The following is a 19,793-nucleotide window of genomic DNA, read 5'->3' as shown; positions in this document are numbered from 1 at the left end:
CAGTCCTTTGAGGTCTGACACTGTATGGACCACTTTACTCCTCAGCTCCCCAACCCCACCATTTCTGTCATTGGCCACCTGGGACTTAGGTCACTGTTCCTTACATCAGACTTCTCCACTGAAGTTTGCAGCTGGATGTTACAGCTCCATTGCACCACCTCCCACCTGCTCTCCTTGGAGAACTGGCTGCACACAGGCACAGAAGAATTTTTCTTATTTGCAAGGAAAGAAATCTAAAGCATGATAAAACTTCATAAACAATTAAACAGACTCTGTAACCATATGCTGAGTACAAGCCTCTAACGAGGTCACCTTTCTACAAGGGATAATCTTATGACAAATGTTTTAGGTAGGTAGATAACAAAGGATAGATATAAACATAATTAAAGAGCTGGTTAAGGAGACAATTAGACTGTTGCAAGACAGGAAAGCTTTTAACTACCTGAAGCCAAAAACAGCAGCAGCTGGCAAATGAGAGAAACCTGAAGGAACAAATCACCAACCACCTCTCAGTGAAGAACCTTTTCCTAATGTCCGATCTGAACTTCCTCTGACACAGCCTCATTCCCTTTCCTCGTGTCCTGTCACTGGTCACCACAGAGAGGAGTTCAGGCCCTCTCCCTCTGTTCCCCCCCTTGAGGAAGCTTTAGAGTGCATTGAGTCACCCCTCAGCCTTCTCCAAGAGGAACAAGCCAAGTGACCTCAGCCACTCCTCTTAAGTCTTGCCCTTGAGGTCTATGACTATATCTTGGTCACCCTCCTTTGGACATACTCTTATCTTTTGATGTCCTTCTTCTGTTCAGATGTCCAGAATTGCACACAAGTACTCGAGGTGGGGCTGAATCAGTGCAGCATAGAGTGGGACAATCACCTCCCTTGACCAGCTAGCAATGTTGTGCTTGATTGACCCCAGGACACAGTTGGCTATTTTGGCTGCCAGGGCACACTGTTGGCTCCTATTCAACTCACCATGAACCCAAACCCCCCAATCTCTTTCTGCGGGGCTGCTCTCCAGCCTCTCATTGCCCAGTTTCCACATATTAGCAGGATTACACCGTCCATGTGGAGAATCTGACACTTGCTCTCCTTAAATTACTTTTTAGTTGGTGATTGCCCAGCTCTCTAGTGTGTCCACACCTCTCTGTAAGGCCTCTCTGCACTCAAGAGAGTCCACAGCTCCTCCTAATTTAGTACCATTAGCAAACTTACTCCATGTACATTTGATTCCTGCGTCCAGATCATTTATATAAACATGAAAGAGCACTGGCCCTAAAACTGAGCCCTGGGGACCCCACTGGTGACTGGCCGCCAGCCTGATGTGACCCCATTTACAACAACCCTTTGAGCCCGACCTGTCAGCCAATTGTGCCCCCAACGTCTGATGGACTTGTCTAGCTGTGGGCTGGAGAGTTTATCCAGAAGGATACTGTGAGAGACAGTATCAAAAGCTTTGCTAAAATCCCCCAACACCACATCTACTGGCTTCCCTTGATCAACTAGATGGGTGACCTTGTCATAAAAGGAAAATAAGCTGGTTAAGCAGGACTTTCCCCTTGTGAAACCATGCTGGCTATGACGAACGACTGTGTCCAGTTCTGGGCTCCCCAGTGCAAGAGAGAGATGGAGCAACTGGAGAGAGTCGAGCGAAGGGTCACAAAGGGCATCCCTCATATGAGGGTAGCTTGAGAGAACTGGGACGGTTCGACCTGGGGAAGAGAAGGAACCTGGTGGTTGTTCCTGTGTAGGTATATCCACAGGCCACAACCCTTCACAGGTGCACCTGCTCCAGTGTGGGCGACTTGTCACAGTCTCTACAGGGGTGTATGTGCTCTGCTGTGCACTCATCGAAAGGCAACCGCCCCCTCAGCTGGTGTACCTCCAGTGTGAACTTATACACAAGTCACTGTTCTAGTTGACCGCAATTCACACTGGTGTTTTAGCAGGTTCCCTCGCTGCCCCCATGTCTACTCGCTGGCAGGAGCAGAGTGGAAAAAACAGAGCCAGTGAGGTGAGGTGCCCTGCAGGACTACATACATACAAACAAGGAAGAGGTGATCAGGGATGTAACAGTGAGGGGTGAGAAAATAGAGTGTCATATTCTGAGAGAAGGGAAAAAGGCCAAGAGCAGGACTTCAGGAGAGCAGGCTTTAGCCTTCTATGCAACCTGCTTGGAATAATCCCCCATGGGATATGTCCCTGCAGGGGAGAGGAGTGCTGTTTGATGGCTAAGCATCTCCTCTTCAAGCTCCAGAATTGTCATCCCCCACATGCAGAAAATCAAGAATTTGTGTCAGGAGGCTGGATGGATGAGAAAGGAGCTGCTGACAAGAAACAAGCATGAAGAGGAAGCACCGAGAAGGTGGAAGGTGGTTGCCTTCCAGCCTCAATGGTTCTGTGCTGCTGTGCTGGAGAGAGCCATTTGCGTGTGTGTGTTTTGTCTGTGCATGGGAGCTACGGGGGGATGAGGGGATCATGGGGCCAGCTCCTAGATAGACGGAGGGTGTAAGACCAGCTTCTCAAGGTCTCTGTGTCTTTAGAGGTCTACATTTTCCACTAATACAGCCTTGCATACAAACACCCAACTCTCATTTACCCTTTCTCTGCTGACCCTCCTTTTGCTTGCTTTGTTCTCTCCTTTGGTGTTTTGGAGATTGTGTTCATGGCAATTCCTACCTGGGTCTGCAGTGCCCTGCAGCTCCTCATGCTGTTATCTCGTGAGAGACACCACAACCAGGGTGGGCCATCTGCACACAGGCATTGCCAGCTGACCAAATGGAGCTTCAGTCCAGGGAGACGTTGAGAAACTCTGGGATTTGACCAACAGAAAATTCTTGAACTTTTACAAGGAGAAGTGGCCAGTCCTGCATCAGGGGAAAGAATAATGCTGTGCATCAGGGCAGGCTGTGACCTGAAGTGCTGAGGAGTGACCCTGAGGAGAAGGAGCTGAGTACTAGGTGGGATGCCACACGAGCCAGCAGTGCGTGCTCACCATGAACCAGGTCAGCTGCAGACAGGGCTGCATTAGGGTGAGCATGGCCCCTCGGAGCAGGGGAATTACTATCCCCCTCAACACAGCACTGCCAGGGATCCCTACACAAGGGTTTGTCACGGTGATCACCTCCCCATTTTGGCGGACTGAGGCAGAGTGACCAGAGGAGGTCTGCCAAGGTGGGGTTTGGAGCCTCAAGCACATGCCCTGTGTGGAGAGGCTGAGAGACCTGGTCTTCTTTGGCCCTTTTGCCCAGTGGTGCAGAGGTTCAAGGTAGTACAGGATTAGCCTGAGAGTGCTTGAGGGGTGGTTTCTGAGATGGTGGAGCTTTTGTCAAAATTGGGAACCAGCATGAGAAAGAAAAAGATGCCACAAAGTGCATCTTGTGAGGTTGAGAGCAGTCGTGAGGAGGAATAAATGTCACTGCAAGTGCAGTGCTGTGATATAATGGGGCACACAGAAAGAGTCTGGTTTAGGCAAAGCTTTGTATTGAAACAAACAGCCTGTGAGGATGGAGAGATATCAGTAAGGGTAGTGATCTGCTCAGGAGAGAGCAAGCTTGGTAAGCAGGGTGGGTGTCCACAGCCTCCAGGTGAAACAGGCACAGGCGTGGGAAACCATAGGACATCCTGTGCTGGAGACAGCTTGGGGCTCTGGCAAGGCTGAAAGGCCTCAGCACAGCCCAGGTCTCTGTCTCCTGGGCTATGGCTGTTCTCTCTGCACCTCATGCCTGTGAGGAGATATCTTACCATTATAGCACCAGGACCTCATTGCCTCCTCGTGCCCACCCTTGAGCCTGGGAGGCATCACACCATGGTCCTGCTCTAGGCATTGCACATCCCCACATCACACTGCCCCAGGAAGAGCCCTGAGCAACGTGTGAGGGACAGGATCTCCCTTCACGGGGGGACTGGGGGTCAGGGCTTGGCCCTTTGTTTTCATATAACACATCCAGGTTTCCTCAGCATCAGAGCCACCTTTCCCTTGCCTTTGCCTACCTTCTCATCACTACCTCCAGTTTTCTGCTCTAACCGGCCTCCAGAGAGGCTTTGTCAGTGATGTCCCTCAGTGGGACCCATTAACGCTCCTTGAAACTTTGGAGTTTGCACCTGACTTGGGCTTCTTGAGAGGTTTCTTCAACTTCCTCTCGGTGTCTAAGCTACAGGGACTCACCACGAAACCCACCCAAGGGGTCATTAGAATGCTTGAGCTGGTCCCTCTGCTGCTGAGCTGGGCTGGGCTCCTGGGATGGAGGGAGCTGATGGCAAGTGGGCAGCGCTGCAGAGAGACAGCTCTGCCCAGGAGCAGCTCCTCTGCAAAGCAGCAGCAGGGCTGAGGGCACTGCCTGCAGGCAGCGAGGGGAGAGGACTGAGTCAGAGAGAGCTTAAAGCTGGTCAGGATTGGGAGGATGACTGAGAGCTCACTGGAGGAGAAATCTTTGCAGCCCTTGACATGGTAAGTCTCTGGGTGCAGGGCAACGCAGCTGTAATTGCTGGAGGCATCTCCTAAAGCTGGCACAGCCACAGCTTATGGGATCTGCAAGGGGTGGGGGGGGACCTCTTGTTAGGCAATTTTGAATAGCTGTGAAGCCAGGTGTGCAGCCAAGGGTGCCCAGAACTGTCCTTCAGAGCAAGGTCCCTGCACCCCAGGGGTCTGTGTGCTGGGGCAGGGACCTGCCACCTGCCAGGGTCAGCACTCAGCCTGCCCATGGAGAGACTGCATGGTGCTGTGGGGAGAAGCTGTGGGTGGACTGGAACAACCACTGTTAGCATGAGGCAGGGCTGTTCTGCTTTTGAGAGGGTGCTGCATGGGCAAGTGCTGTTCACAGCTCCAGATCAGCCCTGGGATATTTCGCAGGGCACTTTTCAAGAAGCACATCAGCAGGGGCTACCTGGGAGCAAAGGTGCTTGCCAGGGTCGGTGCTTTGACTTCCCAGCTGTGATGATAGGTGGAAATGGTAATGGAGCTGTCAGGTGTGCACAAGAGAGGGAGACTCCTGCACTGTTACAGTGAGTGATGAACAGGTTTCCAAGGAACCTGATAAAATCACTTCACCCACCTCAGCCTGCAGAAAACATTAACAACCCCTTTGTGTTTTCTTCAGGGTTGCTCTGGCCAGCACACAGGTGCTCCTTGGCAGTGCCCAGGTGCCACGGAGGTGCCTGCAGGGCAGAGCTGAGCACACAGTGGGTAAGATGGGGTCTGTGAGCAAGGACGGGGAGGAGATGTGGGGACAGAGAAAGAGCTCCCAGCAGGGACAGCTTCAGGCAGCAGAGTGATGAGCAGGGAGTGGGAAGAAAAGGCCAACAAGCACTGGGGGAAGCTGTGTTCGAGAAGCTCTCTTGTGGTCCTTCCCTATTGGATGAGGGAATAGAGTGCACTGTCAATTGCCCTTCTGCTGGGCGTTGTCTGCTGGGCAATGAGCTGACTCTCCATTGAAGACATCCCATCTCCAGGACCCCTGACTGTCTGCTTTGCCTGTCCTGCTGGGCTTGCCAGCTGCCCTCCAGAAAGGCACAGCTCTCCTGTAGGATCCTAGGGAGTGCTGAGCCTTTCTTTGGGGGTCAGCACTCTCCTCTCAGAGGCCTTTGCTTCTCTCTGAGAGAGGCTGTGTCCTCATATTTATGAAGTTTTCCTCATATTTATGCGGAACCTGCTGTGTTCCAGCTTGCACCCATTGCCCCTTGTCCTGTCAAGGGATGTCACTGAGAAGAGCCTGGCTCCATCCTCATGACACTTGCGCTTTACATATTTAGAAACATTAATGAGGTCACCCCTCAGTCTCCTCTTCTCCAAGCTAAAGAGACCCAGCTCCCTCAGCCTCTCCTCATAAGGGAGATGTTCCACCCCCTTAATCATCTTCGTGGCTCTGCGCTGGACTCTCTCTAGCAGTTCCCTGTCCTTCTTGAACTGAGGGGCCCAGAACTGGACACAATATTCCAGATGCGGCCTCACCAGGGCAGAGTAGAGGGGGAGGAGGACCTCTCTTGACCTGCTAACCACACCCCTTCTAATACACCCCAGGATGCCATTGGCCTTCTTGGCCACAAGGGCACACTGCTGGCTCATGGTCATCCTGCTATCCACTAGGACTCCCAGGTCCCTTTCCCCTACGCTGCTCTCCAACAGGTCTGTCCCCAACTTGTACTCAGTACATGGGGTTGTTCTTGCCCAGATGCAGGACTCTACACTTGCCCTTGTTATATTTCATTAAAGTTTCTCCCCGCCCAACTCTCCAGCCTGTCCAGGTCTCTCTGAATGGCTGCGCAGCCTTCCGGCACATCAGCCACTCCTCCCAGTTTGGTGTCATCAGCGAACTTGCTGACAGCGCACTCTAATCCCTCATCCAAGTCATTAATGAATATATTGAATAGCACTGGTCCCAGTATCGACCCTTGAGGGACTCCGCTAGACACAGGCCTCCAACTGGACTCAGTCCCATTGACCACCACTCTCTGGCTTCTTTCCTTCAGCCAGTTCACAATCCACCTCACTACCCAATCATCCAGACCACACTTCCTCAGTTTAGCTGCGAGGATGCTGTGGGAGACAGTGTCAAACGCTTTACTGAAATCGAGATAGACCACATCCACAGCTTTACCATCATCTATCCACCTGGTTACATCCTCATAAAAGGCTATCAAGTTGGTTAAGCATGACTTCCCCTTGGTGAAGCCATGCTGACTGCCCCTAATGATCCCCCTATCCTTGATGTGCCTAGAGACAGCACCAAGGACAAGTTGTTCCATCACCTTTCCAGGGATGGAGGTGAGGCTGACCGGTCTAGAGTTACCCGGGTCCTCCTTCTTGCCCTTTTTGAAGACTGGAGTGACATTTGCTTTCCTCCAGTCCTCAGGAGGAGTCCTGCCCTCTCCATCACAACTACTTGTCTGTGCGGGAAAAAGAAGAGTTCTCAGATCTGCCCTTTGAAACAAGACTCCCCTGCTATCATCACAGTCCAGCTGCTTTTTCTATAAAATGTAATTTGTGTGTGCAGTCACCCTCAAGATAGGAGAAGTAAAAGCCCTGGACAGCTGGGAACAAGACTGATGGACACTGCGGCTCTCCTGACTCTGCACTGAGCCACAGAGAGCTGGGCCCTTTTGCCTGTCCTGTCTTAAGACTCCTCACACTTTCAGTCATAAAACATGAGGATTTCTACCCCTCAAAAGAACACTCACCAGGTGTGGTGGTGCAAAAGAAAAACAACAAAGTTATTATCAGGACATGCTGAGCCTCTCTTCTGCAGCCCATGTTTTTCAGAGTTGTGAGTGCAGACAGTGATTTTTTTCTATTAAAGGTGGATTACATCTGACATCCTTTGGGAACATCAGAGCTGTCACAAGCCAGCTCCCAGGTACCCACTGCAGCAGTGCAAAGTTGACTCCTTGGTAGCACAGGGTCAGAGGTCCAGCTCCTCACAGCTCACTCAGCCAGCACAAACCACAGAAAGGAAATGCCTTTCAGCTGGGGGTGATGTCTATGAAAGATAGAGTGTTTTTTCTCAAAGTGTTTTTTCTCTCACCTAAATTTTCCCTCTTTTCCTTCTTGAACAGTGCCCCATGCCCAGAAGCAGCAAATGTCCAACAGCAGCTCCATCACCCACTTCCTCCGCCTGACATTTGCAGAGACACGGGAACTGCAGCTCTTGCACTTCTGTCTCTTCCTGGGCATTTACCTGGCTGCCCTCCTGGGAAATGGACTTGCCATCACTGCTGTAGCCTATGACCACCACCTCCACACCCCCATGTACTTCTTCCTCCTCAACCTCTCCCTCCTTGACGTGGGCTCCATCTCTACCACTCTCCCCAAAGCCATAGCAAACTCCCTCTGGGACACCAGGGACATGTCCTATGCTGGATGTGCTGCCCAGGTCTTTTTCTTTCTCTTCTTCATCACAGCAGAATTTTATCTCCTCACCATCATGGCCTATGACCGCTACATTGCCATCTGTCAACCTCTGCACTATGGGACCCTCCTGAGCAGCAGAGCTTGTGTCCACATGGCAGCAGCTGCCTGGGCCAGTGGGTTTCTCAATGCTCTGCTGCACACGGCCAATACATTTTCACTACCCCTCTGCCGAGGCAATGCTGTGGACCAGTTCTTCTGTGAAATCCCCCACATCCTCAAGCTCTCCTGCTCAGATGCCTACGTCAGAGAGATTGGACTTCTTGTGGTTAGTCTCTGTGTAGGTTTTGGGTGTTTTGTTTTCATTGTGCTGTCCTATGTGCAGACCTTCAGGGCCATCATGAGGATCCCCTCTGAGCAGGGACAGCACAAAGCCTTTTCCATGTGCCTCCCTCACCTGGCCGTGGTCTCCCTGTTTGTCAGCACAGCAATGTTTGCCTACCTGAAGCCCCCCTCCATGTCCTCCCCATCCCTGGACCTGATGGTGGCAGTTCTCTACTCAGTGGTGCCTCCAGCATTGAATCCCCTCATCTACAGCTTGAGAAACCAGGAGCTCAAGGAGGCCTTTATGAAAGTGATTCGACAGATGTTTTTCAACAGCCATAAAGATACCACCTCTCTCCACAAATGACTCTCAGATTATCTGATTCCAACCTTTTTTTTTGGGGGGGAGGGTATTTTATTTGTGTATCACTATAATTGTCATTATTGCTGCTGTTATTGTAATTCATGGTTATTATGGTCCTAGAAAATATTTGCATTTACATCACTGCATCTGAGTCTTCTACCTAATGTGCGTCACCTGGTACCCCAGTGCCTTGGTGTGTCAACACTGGCTCAGTGGGGGCTCTCTCATAGCATCTGTGCAATAAAATGGCATCTCCCCAGTGCAGTGCTTTCATGCCGAGCTCTTCTTCCAAAGAGGCCTGAGAACTGCACCCCTGAAATTCCTCTTCCTCCACCTGTTGAGGAATAAAAAGCTCAGACCATTTTAGAGACATAGGACTGGGTTTAGGAGTCTCCATTTGGTGTCTGGTGAAAGTGAAGATGGCGAGTGCAACTGAGGGATATACCCAGGGCTGTCAGACAGGTGACACTGAAGATCTGCTTTCTGGGAGGGGAAACTGGAGCTGCCTGGAAGGCACGGTGGTTCTCCAGGGTCAGTGTGTTTCTCGGGTTGTGTTGGGATGGACGAGGTCAGCAAAGATGGGGTTTGGGGCCCTAAGTACAGGTCATGTGCAGACCTCCTCTGGGCACCCGTCAGTACCTCCCCACCGGTCTAGAGCAGGAATTATTGCAGAGGGACACACTAGTCCAGGTGTGATCACATCACGGCTCACTGGATGGAGATGAAAACTCAAGATGTCTGGGGTGTCCATGTTCCTCCTAACACAGCCCTGTATGCAGTTGACCTTGTTCATGGTGAGCTTGCCCCACTGGCTCACATGGCATCCCTTGTAGCACCCAGACCCTTCTCCTCACGGTCACAACTCAGCCAGTCAGGACCCAGCCTGCCCTGATAGATGGGGTTATTATTCCTGCCTGTTGCAGCACTGGCCACTTCTCCTTGTAAAACTCTACAAGTTTCTGTTGGCCGAATCCTGGAGTTTTGTTGGGGTCCGCTCGAGGAAGGAACTACAGCACACCAATATGGTGCTCTAGCAGTCTCTTTATTTTGGTTAACACACTCTTTTATAACCTACATACTCTCTTATGTAACGGTTACACACTAAGCTATTGGCTACAAGTATTGTACACAATCTGGCTGCGTGCCACCTCTACTGTTCTAATTGGATACTTACTATAAACTTAAGCAAGCCACATCCTTATGCTTTCTTGCTATCTCATGCTGTTACATAACAGTGTACTGGTATGTTCTCTCTATAACTTTCCCACGGTCCAGGCCCCTACATCTCCCCCTTTCTTTCTTAATATAAATTACAATAGTTCTTGATATCATTCCGTGCAAACCTTTTATAGTACAGAATACCAATAGAAAATGAATAGCAATACTTCCAATTCCCAGACCACCCAACCAGTTCATCCAAAACACCCATGATGTTCCCGCGTTTTCTGTTCTGGATTCAGATCCTGGAGTCACGGCCAGATGATACGTGAAAGGCGGTGATCACACCTCCTCAAGGCCTCTGGTGTTAGAGTTGTCTGGTCCTGTAGCATCGGCTGGTTCATCTAGCCACGGCTTCACCCATTTGGCCGGAACCCATTGGCAGTTATTTCCTGTGGAGACGCAAGCATACCCTCTGCCCCAGGTTATTAATTGCTTTGGTCCTTCCCAAGTGCCTGATTCTGGGATGAATACCCTTGCCGATACGTTTGTATTACTGAGGTCTTTTTGATTTCCCTGCCCATGAGCTATGGCACGTGGTGTTTGCGAGTTCTGCTTAGGGTTTAGCCAATTTAATACAATGTTTTATGTAGCGCATCCTGTGGTCCCATCTCCCCCTGTTTTCGAATAATTTCTAAGTGCTCTTTTAATGTGCGATGCGCACGTTCCACAATTGCCTGCCCTGTAGAGTTATATGGAATACCACGTACATGTGTAATACCCCATTTCTGCATAAATTCTGCAAGCGATTCAGATCGATAGGCAGGGCCATTATCAGTCTTAATTTGTTCTGGCTGGCCCATTACTGCAATAGCTTGCAACAAATGTTTTTTAACGGCCTTGGCCGTCATGGAGGTCAGGGCTGTAGCCCACATGTGACCGGAGCAGGTGTCAATTGATACATGGATATATTTGAGTCGGCCAAAGGCAGCATATTCGGTGATGTCTGTTTGCCAGATCTGTCTGGGTTGGATTCCCCTGGGATTTGCTCCCGCAACCTGTAACACAGATATTCTAGCACAATCAGGGCAAGAAGCTATAATCGCCCTTGCATCAGTCTTTGTCAATTGGAATTGCGATCGCAATGCTGCTGCAGATTGGTGAAAAAACTGGTGAGATTGTCGAGCCTCTGTTAATTTTGCCTGTGGGGATCTGTCCACTGGAAACGTGGATACCAACTAATCGGCTTGGGAATTTCCTTCCACCAAACCTCCGGGTAAACTGGTATGGCTTCTAATGTGGGTGACAAATACTGGGTGTAGGCGGTGTTGCATTTCATGCCATAGGTCAAGAAAGGCTTTGAACAACAGTTCATTGGTGATACGGCGAAACAACCATCGGTGTATACGTTTCACAACCCCTACCACGTATAGGGAATCCACTACCAAATTTAAGGGTGCTTCGCGCCACTTTTGTAAGGCCAGGAGCACAGCTTGTAATTCTAAAACCTGAGCAGATTCTTCTGTTGTAAGGAGACCAACACTATGTCCTCAGTCTTGTTAACATCAAAGACGTACTGGGGATTCTGAAGGAAGGTGACTTTGTTATCAAAGCATCCACCAGAGCGATTTAGCAGGGGCTCTGAATTCTTTGTCCAAGCCCCATGCATCATTTTCTTCTCCCAGGTCTTGTGGATACTGAAGTAGGAGGTATTCACAATCCAGCAGATGTCCACTTGTGTTAATGTTTGGTTTTTAAAGAATGATGTTAGCAACTGCATCACATGTTTATTGTCCATTCCGTACTGCATCACTGCTTCTTGTAACTGCTTCACAGTTTTGCAATCAAACGGTGCCCATTGACGACGATCTCCTTGTGTGAAAACTGGCATTGCGGTGATACTAGGCGGTAACATTACGCCTTCGATGCCACCATCGAAGGCGGGCCTCTCGAATGACACCCTGCCATCGTTGCCCTGGATCATAACCGGGTAATGCCGCAGGCCGTGTGTTCTGTTCGTCACCAGGATCATCGGAATCTGGAGAGTCTGACATTGGTGGAGATGGAGCTCGAGCTCCCCCTGCTGGTCTGTGAGTGCTGTGCTCTTACTGCGGCGGGTCGGTCAGTCGGCGCATGCGCGAACGAGAAGACGATGGCCCGCCCCGGGGAGGCGACGGCCCGTCCTGGGGAGGCGACGGCCAGTTCCAGGCCACTCCCAGATCTGTCGCGTAGGTACGCGTCAGCTTCTGCCTCCTCCCAGTCTCCGTTCTCCACACAAATTCGCGCCCACTTCCGGATTCTTTCCTCTTTGTGCTTTAGCTCTGCCAGAGTAAGTTCCGGTTCTGCTGGCGGACCTTTCTGCTTCTCGATAGCCTGTCCAAGAGCCTCTAACCCGCCAATATCGCCTGCGAGGCTTTATTGTAAGCAAGTTGCCACGATGTTTTACTAGCTCCTCCATCTGGCTTCTTCATTTTTTTTAATAGTTCCTGCATTTGCTGTTCTTGTTGCTGCAGTAACTCTCGCAAAGGCGCGTTACTGTCCGCTTCGGGAGCGGCGTCTGACTCATTTGTTTCTACTTCCATGGGGAGGGGTACAGTTTCAGGATTCACCGTTGGCTGTTTGCCTCCGGCAGCCTCCGGAGCAGGTACCGAGACCCCAGATGTCACCTCCGGCCCCACTTCATAAGGCATTAACCGGGCTAATGGGACTGTTGATTCTCCACCCCAAAACTCTACCTCAATCACAGGGTAAACAGCTGGCACCGAGCCTGCGGGGGGGGAGGGAGGGGCGGTGGAGGGCGTCGAACCTGCGGGGGGAGTGTGGGGGGGGAAGTATCAGAAAGTTCTCGTAGGGAGGGGCTGTCTCTACAGGGTCGGCGGACCTTTTTCTTCTGGTTTTGTTAGTGCTTTTTTGAGAGTGGATCGCACTTTCGCCTCAGAGGACATAGCCTCCAGCATATCCCTCACTTTCTTCCAAGATTTAACTAGCTTTCTAGCCTTTTTATTTCCCACCGTGACTAATTTCAAAAGTTCTTGCCCTAGATCGTCCCAGCAAGCTGCAGAAAACAACTGATCGGTGGTTATTAGGAAACCTCTTCGCTGGCCCCATTCCAGCAAAGTTTCTAATTCTTTTCTTTTTATCTTAGTCTCAGTTTGCGCGGCTATCTGCAGAATACATTTCACCGCCGCCTTTTCCAGTGCAGATACTGCACCCTCCATCCTGTCGTTAATCACGTAGACCTACAATTCCCCGTCTCTCTCGGACGGATTCCCCGTCTCCCTCGGACAGCCCGGCTTACCTCCACAGGCACGGCAGTCACCCTCGCATCTTTCGTCTGGTCCCCCTTCTTCTCCGATGCAACGATCACGTCGGGGTCACCATAATGTTGGGGTCTGCGCGAGGAAGGAACTACAGCACACCAATATGGTGCTCTAGCAGTCTCTTTATTTTGGTTAACACACTCTTTTATAACCTACATACTCTCTTATGTAACGGTTACACACTAAGCTATTGGCTACAAGTATTGTACACAATCTGGCTGCGTGCCACTTCTACTGTTCTAATTGGATACTTACTATAAACTTAAGCAAGCCACATCCTTATGCTTTCTTGCTATCTCATGCTGTTACATAACAGTGTACTGGTATGTTCTCTCTATAACTTTCCCACGGTCCAGGCCCCTACAGAGTTTCTCAATGTCCCCCTGAACTGAAGCTCCATTTTACAAGATGTTAATATTTGTGTGCAGATGGCGCACTGTGGTTGTGGTGAGCCATCAACACAAGATAACAGCATAAGAAATTGCAGGTCACTACAGCTAATAAAAGGAGTTGCTAATTTTGTACTGACCAATGCAGGAATCTGCAGGACAACCCTCTTCGAAACACTATACGAGGGCACAAAGCAAGCAAAGTCAGGGGCAGTGGGGAAGGAGCAGGGTTGGACTGTTTGTAGAGGAATGTGTGAGGATGGTGAAAGAGAAGAACTCGGGTGGGAAAAGAAGGAAAAAGAAAACTACAGGTTAAGTGTCGCAGTCCACGACGCGGTTCATGAGAGGGCTCGGAGTAAATGCACGCAGACCAATATGGTCGTTAAGCAGATCTCGTTTATTCGCATATCTGAGGGTACATTTATACTATTTCACTATCGTGCACGCTCCGTGTGCGTGTCATCTTAATCCTAATTGGTTAACATACCTTACTTGTATTAATATAATTGGTGAGCATGCTGTGTCCACGCGCCTCTATATTAGTTCTGATTGGTTTATGCTAATACACTATACCATGCTGTCATAGCATTCTTCTTGTTTCAATCTTGTTTTAACTTCTTCATATCTTGTTTGTCTTAATAGCCAAGGTCCTTGCTCGTCGTTATGATTGGTCAGTTCATCACCACCTCCTACCACCCCCTTGGACATGGCTTGTTCAGTACGTGACCATTGTCTCGTAGGAACCCCACAAATCCCCCTTTTTGTTTTTGAATGAGCCAGGTCTGATGGAACATTTTCAGCAATGCTTGCTTGATACAACTCATTGCACATCCCATTATTAGCAAGACAATTATTACAACAACCAACACAGTCATTCTCTGTAGCAGCAATTCCCTTACCCATCCTGTAATGCCCATAGATTGTAACCAGTCCAGTAAGGGTGATGTTGATACGGTAAGTTTGTTCATGTTGTCCTTCAGTTGCCGAAGATGTTGGTGAATAGAAACAGAATGATCTGAAAGATTCATGCAACACATTCCTTCCACATCCTCACATCCATGCCTTTGAGCTAAAAGCAAAAAATCAATTGCAGCCCTATTTTGTAATACCGCGTGTCTAATGCTATCCACATCACTAGCTAAAGTCGAAAGTATCTCAGAGGTTATATTTAATTGCTTAGCTGTCCAGCACCCTAGTGTTTTTGTTAGTTGTAACACTTTCGCAGTTCCTATTGGCGCAAACAAAGCAGCAATGAAATTAGTAGGTCTGTCCCAGTATCGTACATTATCATCGAATCTTGGTCCCAGCGGCAATACCGCACGCTTTTTCCGAGAGGCCATGTAGTTCCATAATGTTTTGTTTACCAATTTTCCCACTGAAGGTCGAAACAGGGTAAGTTTTCCTAGGTAACATGGACCTCCAGCTGGCCTACTAGGAATCCCTGGCCAGGCTCACAGAATCACAGAATCACAGAATGTTAGGGATTGGAAGGGACCTCGAAAGATCATCTAGTCCAATCCCCCTGCCGGGGCAGGATTGCCTAGACCATATCACACAGGAACGCGTCCAGGCGGGTTTTGAATGTCTCCAGAGAAGGAGACTCCACAACCTCTCTGGGCAGCCTGTTCCAGTGTTCGGTCACCCTCACCATAAAGAAGTATTTCCTCATGTTTATGCGGAACCTCCTGTGTTCCAGCTTGCACCCATTGCCCCTTGTCCTGTCAAGGGATGTCACTGAGAAGAGCCTGGCTCCATCCTCTTGACACTTGCCCTTTACATATTTATAAACATTAATGAGGTCACCCCTCAGTCTCCTCTTCTCCAAGCTCAAGAGACCCAGCTCCCTCAGCCTCTCCTCATAAGGGAGATGTTCCACTCCCTTAATCATCTTCGTGGCTCTGCGCTGGACTCTCTCTAGCAGTTCCCTGTCCTTCTTGAACTGAGGGGCCCAGAACTGGACAAATACTCCAGATGCGGCCTCACCAGGGCAGAGTAGAGGGGGAGGAGAACCTCTCTCGATCTGCTGACCACACCCCTTCTAATACACCCCAGGATGCCATTGGCCTTCTTGGCCACAAGGGCACACTGCTGGCTCATGGTCATCCTGTTGTCCACTAGGACCCCCAGGTCCCTTTCTCCTACGCTGGTCTCCAACAAATTAAATTCTCCTACGCTCGATCACCACAAATTAAAAACAAGCCTCCTGGTAATTTCCGGCCTAGCATGTTGTTTCCCCTCGTGTCAGAATATCGACACTCCAACGGACAGAAGTCATTTTTCCCTGTTCCTGTATACAACTCATTTTTTTGGAGATACGTCTTGCACAGCATATAGTAGCGTATTGTCGTCAATGCGAACATGAGCAGTTGTCTTGTCACTTTTAAACATGACTGCCCCATAGGTAGGTCCTAAGGCACCTAACAAATCTAGCTCCTGTGGTTCTATCATAGTGTGATTAAGTGACATGATTATCTGTCCCTGCCACCATGCAGTATAGTTGACACCTGGATTCATGGAGTTTGCACATTGACTGGCTGTTGTTGCACTCATTGTAGCAAGGGCAGGGTTCTGTATGTAGCCTTGAAAACTAATTGGATCAAAAATAGGAACTCCTATCAGGCAAGTACGAAAAGGATCTCCAGGGGTTACCATGGACAAGCAAAATGATTGTTGTCCGGTCGCATTTGCAATGGTAACCCAGATATTTTGTCTGATATCTATCACTGCCTGCCCAATGGTTGTGATACAAAAGACCATCGCAACTGCTGTCGCTTCCAATCCTTGGGAGAAACTTCCCATGATCGTGGTATGTTAATTTGTTCTCCACACTGTACCTTCACCACACTACCTGCCAATATAATTTGCTGCTCCAGCAGGCGTCTGTGTAACGTACTAGCTATTTCAGCTATGTGAATTTGCTGACAATCGCCAATTCTATGTGCCACGTGAAGTGCTGCAGTATCAAATCTCCCAAGTGAATTAGCCTCTACCCCTAACAATTGAATTGCCTGACTTTCTAGCGAACTTTCTGCTCTAGCCCATCTAACACATGCTACACACCAAAAATGTCTCCACCACGGCTCAGATGGTCGAATAACCCGCCACTTACTTTCCCCACATACACTACACTTTTTTAGAACCCATGGTCGGCAGCCATGCCTATGTCCATCACAGTCCCATGCCAATTTCTCTTCCTCTTCAGCGGCTACACGTAAAGGTGGTAGTGACGTGAAGATATCCTCAAGGTTGCTCAACGATAACGTCGCAATCCCCAATCTCTTTAGGTACGGAGCCAATACCCTCAGTGCTCGGTGCTGCTCTCTCTGTCGGATCTCTGGATCTGGGTGCCACCTCCACATATGGTTTAATACACTTGATCGGAAACCATCGGACTCCTGAGCCTGTAGAGACAGAAGCATAACCTCGACCCATTAGTAACAGTTCCCCTGGTCCCAACCACTCGTTAGTACCTGGTTCTCTATACCACACTTTGCCTTTGTTTTGCACATAGCTTGCTCCCTGTCGAACTGCCTCCCAATGTATTACTATTGGGGGTCGCTCCTTATCTCCCTCTAAAGTTAAATGGTTAAGTACATAAACAGCTTTTGCAGTACTTCATGGCTTCTTTGCCTCCGTCTTCATCAGCAAGACCTCCTGGGTCTTTGTTCCTGAAGGCAGGAGTCTGGAGAACAACCAGGAGTAGATGGGGCTCGTCAGGGGTTACCTGAGCAAACTCAGACACACACAGAGATGGGTCGTTTGACCAGCTCCCTGAACACAAGTATCAGTCTGCCATGGCACCTGAGAGTCCCACTAACACCCACCTTTTGGTGCAGAGCAGTGTGACTCCTCTTGAGGTGTCCTGGCCCATCTCATCACTCAGGTGGTGCGTTAGGCACCTGCTTTTCTGACATTTTCAGGCTTCATCAGGAGATGCTCCAGATCAATCTCTACTGGAGATTGCTGATGCCACCTGTTCTGTAAGCAGGGCCAGGGGGAAGATATAGAAGAAATACAGCTTTATTGCTATTTATTACTGGAATGTTCTCTGTTTGGCTGCACTCCTGAAATCTCTCTAATCACCCACACCAGACTTGAAGCCTTCAGGAAAATGATGCACACAGGCTTGGCTTGTGAGGGCATTTTGCATGTTAATGAGCCCTCTGGTGCCAAGTTCCTGAACTGCAGATACTGAAAGATTGGCAAACCTCTCATGAAGCGAAAGGCAGAAGCAACCCCAAGTTTCTGAGGGTGTTTGGGACCCCACGAAGGGCCATCACTGACAAGGCTGTGAAGGCAACAACCAGTCGAGGTGCCTGCCCCTGAAGCCTGGTGAAGCAAAAACTTGGAGGCACTGGTTACAGGTGGCCAAGGCAATGTGGAGGTGGCTCTGATGCCATGTAAGCCCTTGATGTTTGTTTATCACCAGAATGGCCGATCCCTGGCCCCCCCTCCTCCTTTACGAGGGCCTGGTAAAGGAGATCCTTTCTCTCAAATATTTCTCAAGGCTCTGCCTGTGGTCAGTGTGAGTGTGTTCATGTCTCAGGGGGTGTGCTTGATACCAAGTGCTGCTGCTTTAATCACAAGGCTGTGGTTTTCTGAGGATTTGGCAATGCCTGTGAGCTCCCCACAACCCATCCAGATTCTTTCATAGCCCTGATAATGGTCCTCAATCATCTAAGATGTCCCAGTCCCAAACTTGCTCGAATCCTCAATTTGTATCCATACCCCAGCACTGAAATGCACGTGCTCCTTCTGCTGCTGCCCTAAAATAATAATAAAAAAATCAATCTATTCCACATTGGCATGACCAGACCATGCTCTTTCAGGTTTTCTTCCTGCCTTTAACACACTTCTTGCTATGCATGCACCACTCTCTCCCTGCACTCCCGTGTCTCTCACAAACCCTTCACTCTTCTCCTGCCGTATTGGGCCATCATTCCAGGAGGTCATGCATCATCAAGGCTCGTGGATGTTTCCTGAAGTCCATCCAAGTGTGGGGAGTGAAAAAGTGAAAGAGGAGACCAAGGTCAGCTCATGGGACATGACTGAGTACAGCCATCCCCAGCAGCAGGCATTCCCCATCTCCCAGCTGCAGCCATGCTTACAAGATAGAACTGTCATTACCATGTATGATTAGCCAAAGAGGGGCCTTCCTTCCTTCCATATTCCCAGGAAAACCTTCCTCCTATTCCTCCACCTGCAGACATCAACTGCTTTCCATTGCTGGGCTCTGACACGGTTGTAAGGATTTGCTAAAGCCATCCGCCACCACCTTGTTTCTCCCTGACATCCCCTGACCCTCTCTCCCACACCTGCACATGGCCAATCCCTCCTGCTCAGGGCCTCTCGCTCTTCAGGAGAGGCCTTGAGCTTCTTGGTTCTTCCATGTGCTTATTCTAAACTTCCTCACTCACTCCAGAGCTCATGGTGAGCTTTCTTATCTGTAACAGGGCCTTCATGACCCTCTCTTATGAAATGGTTGTCTTTTTATGATCATCTGTGCAAAAAGTGTAGTCACAGAAAAGCACTAAATACATCCAAACAGATGCCGAGTGAAGTGCCATAAAGACCTGATGAGTTACCCCTGCAGCTCTGTCTTTCTTGCAAGGAGTCTGTCCTGAGAAGGGCATCCAGCCTCTCTCATTCTCTGGAGAGGCAAATCAGCAGTGTCCATGCCACCTGGGGAGAAAAAGGGTGACTTTTGAAAGACCATCCTTCATCTGAACGGTTTAGTTGTGTACTTGTAGAAGGGGTATCATGCCTTGTATTGCAAACACCTCTGTAATTTGCACTGCCCAGAACAGCTACCACAGATGCAGACTGCTGTGTTGCAGACGTTTATATTTAGGCAGATTAACCTTTCTTTTTCTTTTTCTTTTTCTTTTTCTTTTTCTTTTTCTTTTTCTTTTTCTTTTTCTTTTTCTTTTTCTTTTTCTTTTTCTTTTTCTTTTTCTTTTTCTTTTTCTTTTTCTTTTTCTTTTTCTTTTTCTTTTTTTTTTTTATTTTTATAACTACTGATACTCTTAGAGAAATCACACAAACACCTCAAAGACTGTTGCATTATGTGCGTTTTAACATGATTATCCACAGAAGGGCCACCAGCTTTGTATCTCAAGAAATGGGATGCCAGAGGCCAAAGGAAGGATGGTTTGGGCACTGTCATGGGATCTGGGAACCGAAGCATGCTCCCATCTCCCCAACACCTTCCCATCCTCAGTGAGGGGTATGAGAAACTCTGCCAACGAGTTCTGAACTCACAGACGTGACAAGTATCTTATGTCTAACTGCAATCAATGTTGTCCTGCCAACTCAGGATTTGAGCTTTCATCCCTGGAGGTATTTAAAAGATGTGTAGACATGGCACTTAGGGATATGGTTTAGTGGTGGACTTGGCAGTG

The 19,793-nt window shown here is 49.2% G+C and overlaps 2 protein-coding genes across 2 annotated transcripts in view; one reads left to right on the top strand and one right to left on the bottom strand.

Moving 5' to 3' along the window:
• LOC137675524 (scavenger receptor cysteine-rich type 1 protein M130-like) overlaps positions 1-19,793 on the bottom strand; it is a 72,604-nt gene that overhangs the window by 48,955 nt on the left and 3,856 nt on the right. The gene's annotated exons all lie outside the window — the stretch shown is intronic.
• On the top strand, positions 7,554-8,528 carry LOC137675539 (olfactory receptor 14C36-like). The gene has a single exon (XM_068421666.1). The coding sequence runs from the start codon at positions 7,569-7,571 to the stop codon at positions 8,526-8,528; it is 960 nt and encodes a 319-aa protein (XP_068277767.1). The 5' UTR covers positions 7,554-7,568.

The sequence above is a fragment of the Nyctibius grandis genome, chromosome 34, assembly GCF_013368605.1.
Source record: "Nyctibius grandis isolate bNycGra1 chromosome 34, bNycGra1.pri, whole genome shotgun sequence".
NCBI classification, from domain to species: Eukaryota; Metazoa; Chordata; class Aves; order Nyctibiiformes; family Nyctibiidae; genus Nyctibius; species Nyctibius grandis.
The sequence above is the reverse complement of the archived record's forward strand: the minus strand, read 5'-3'. Positions and strand labels throughout refer to the sequence as shown.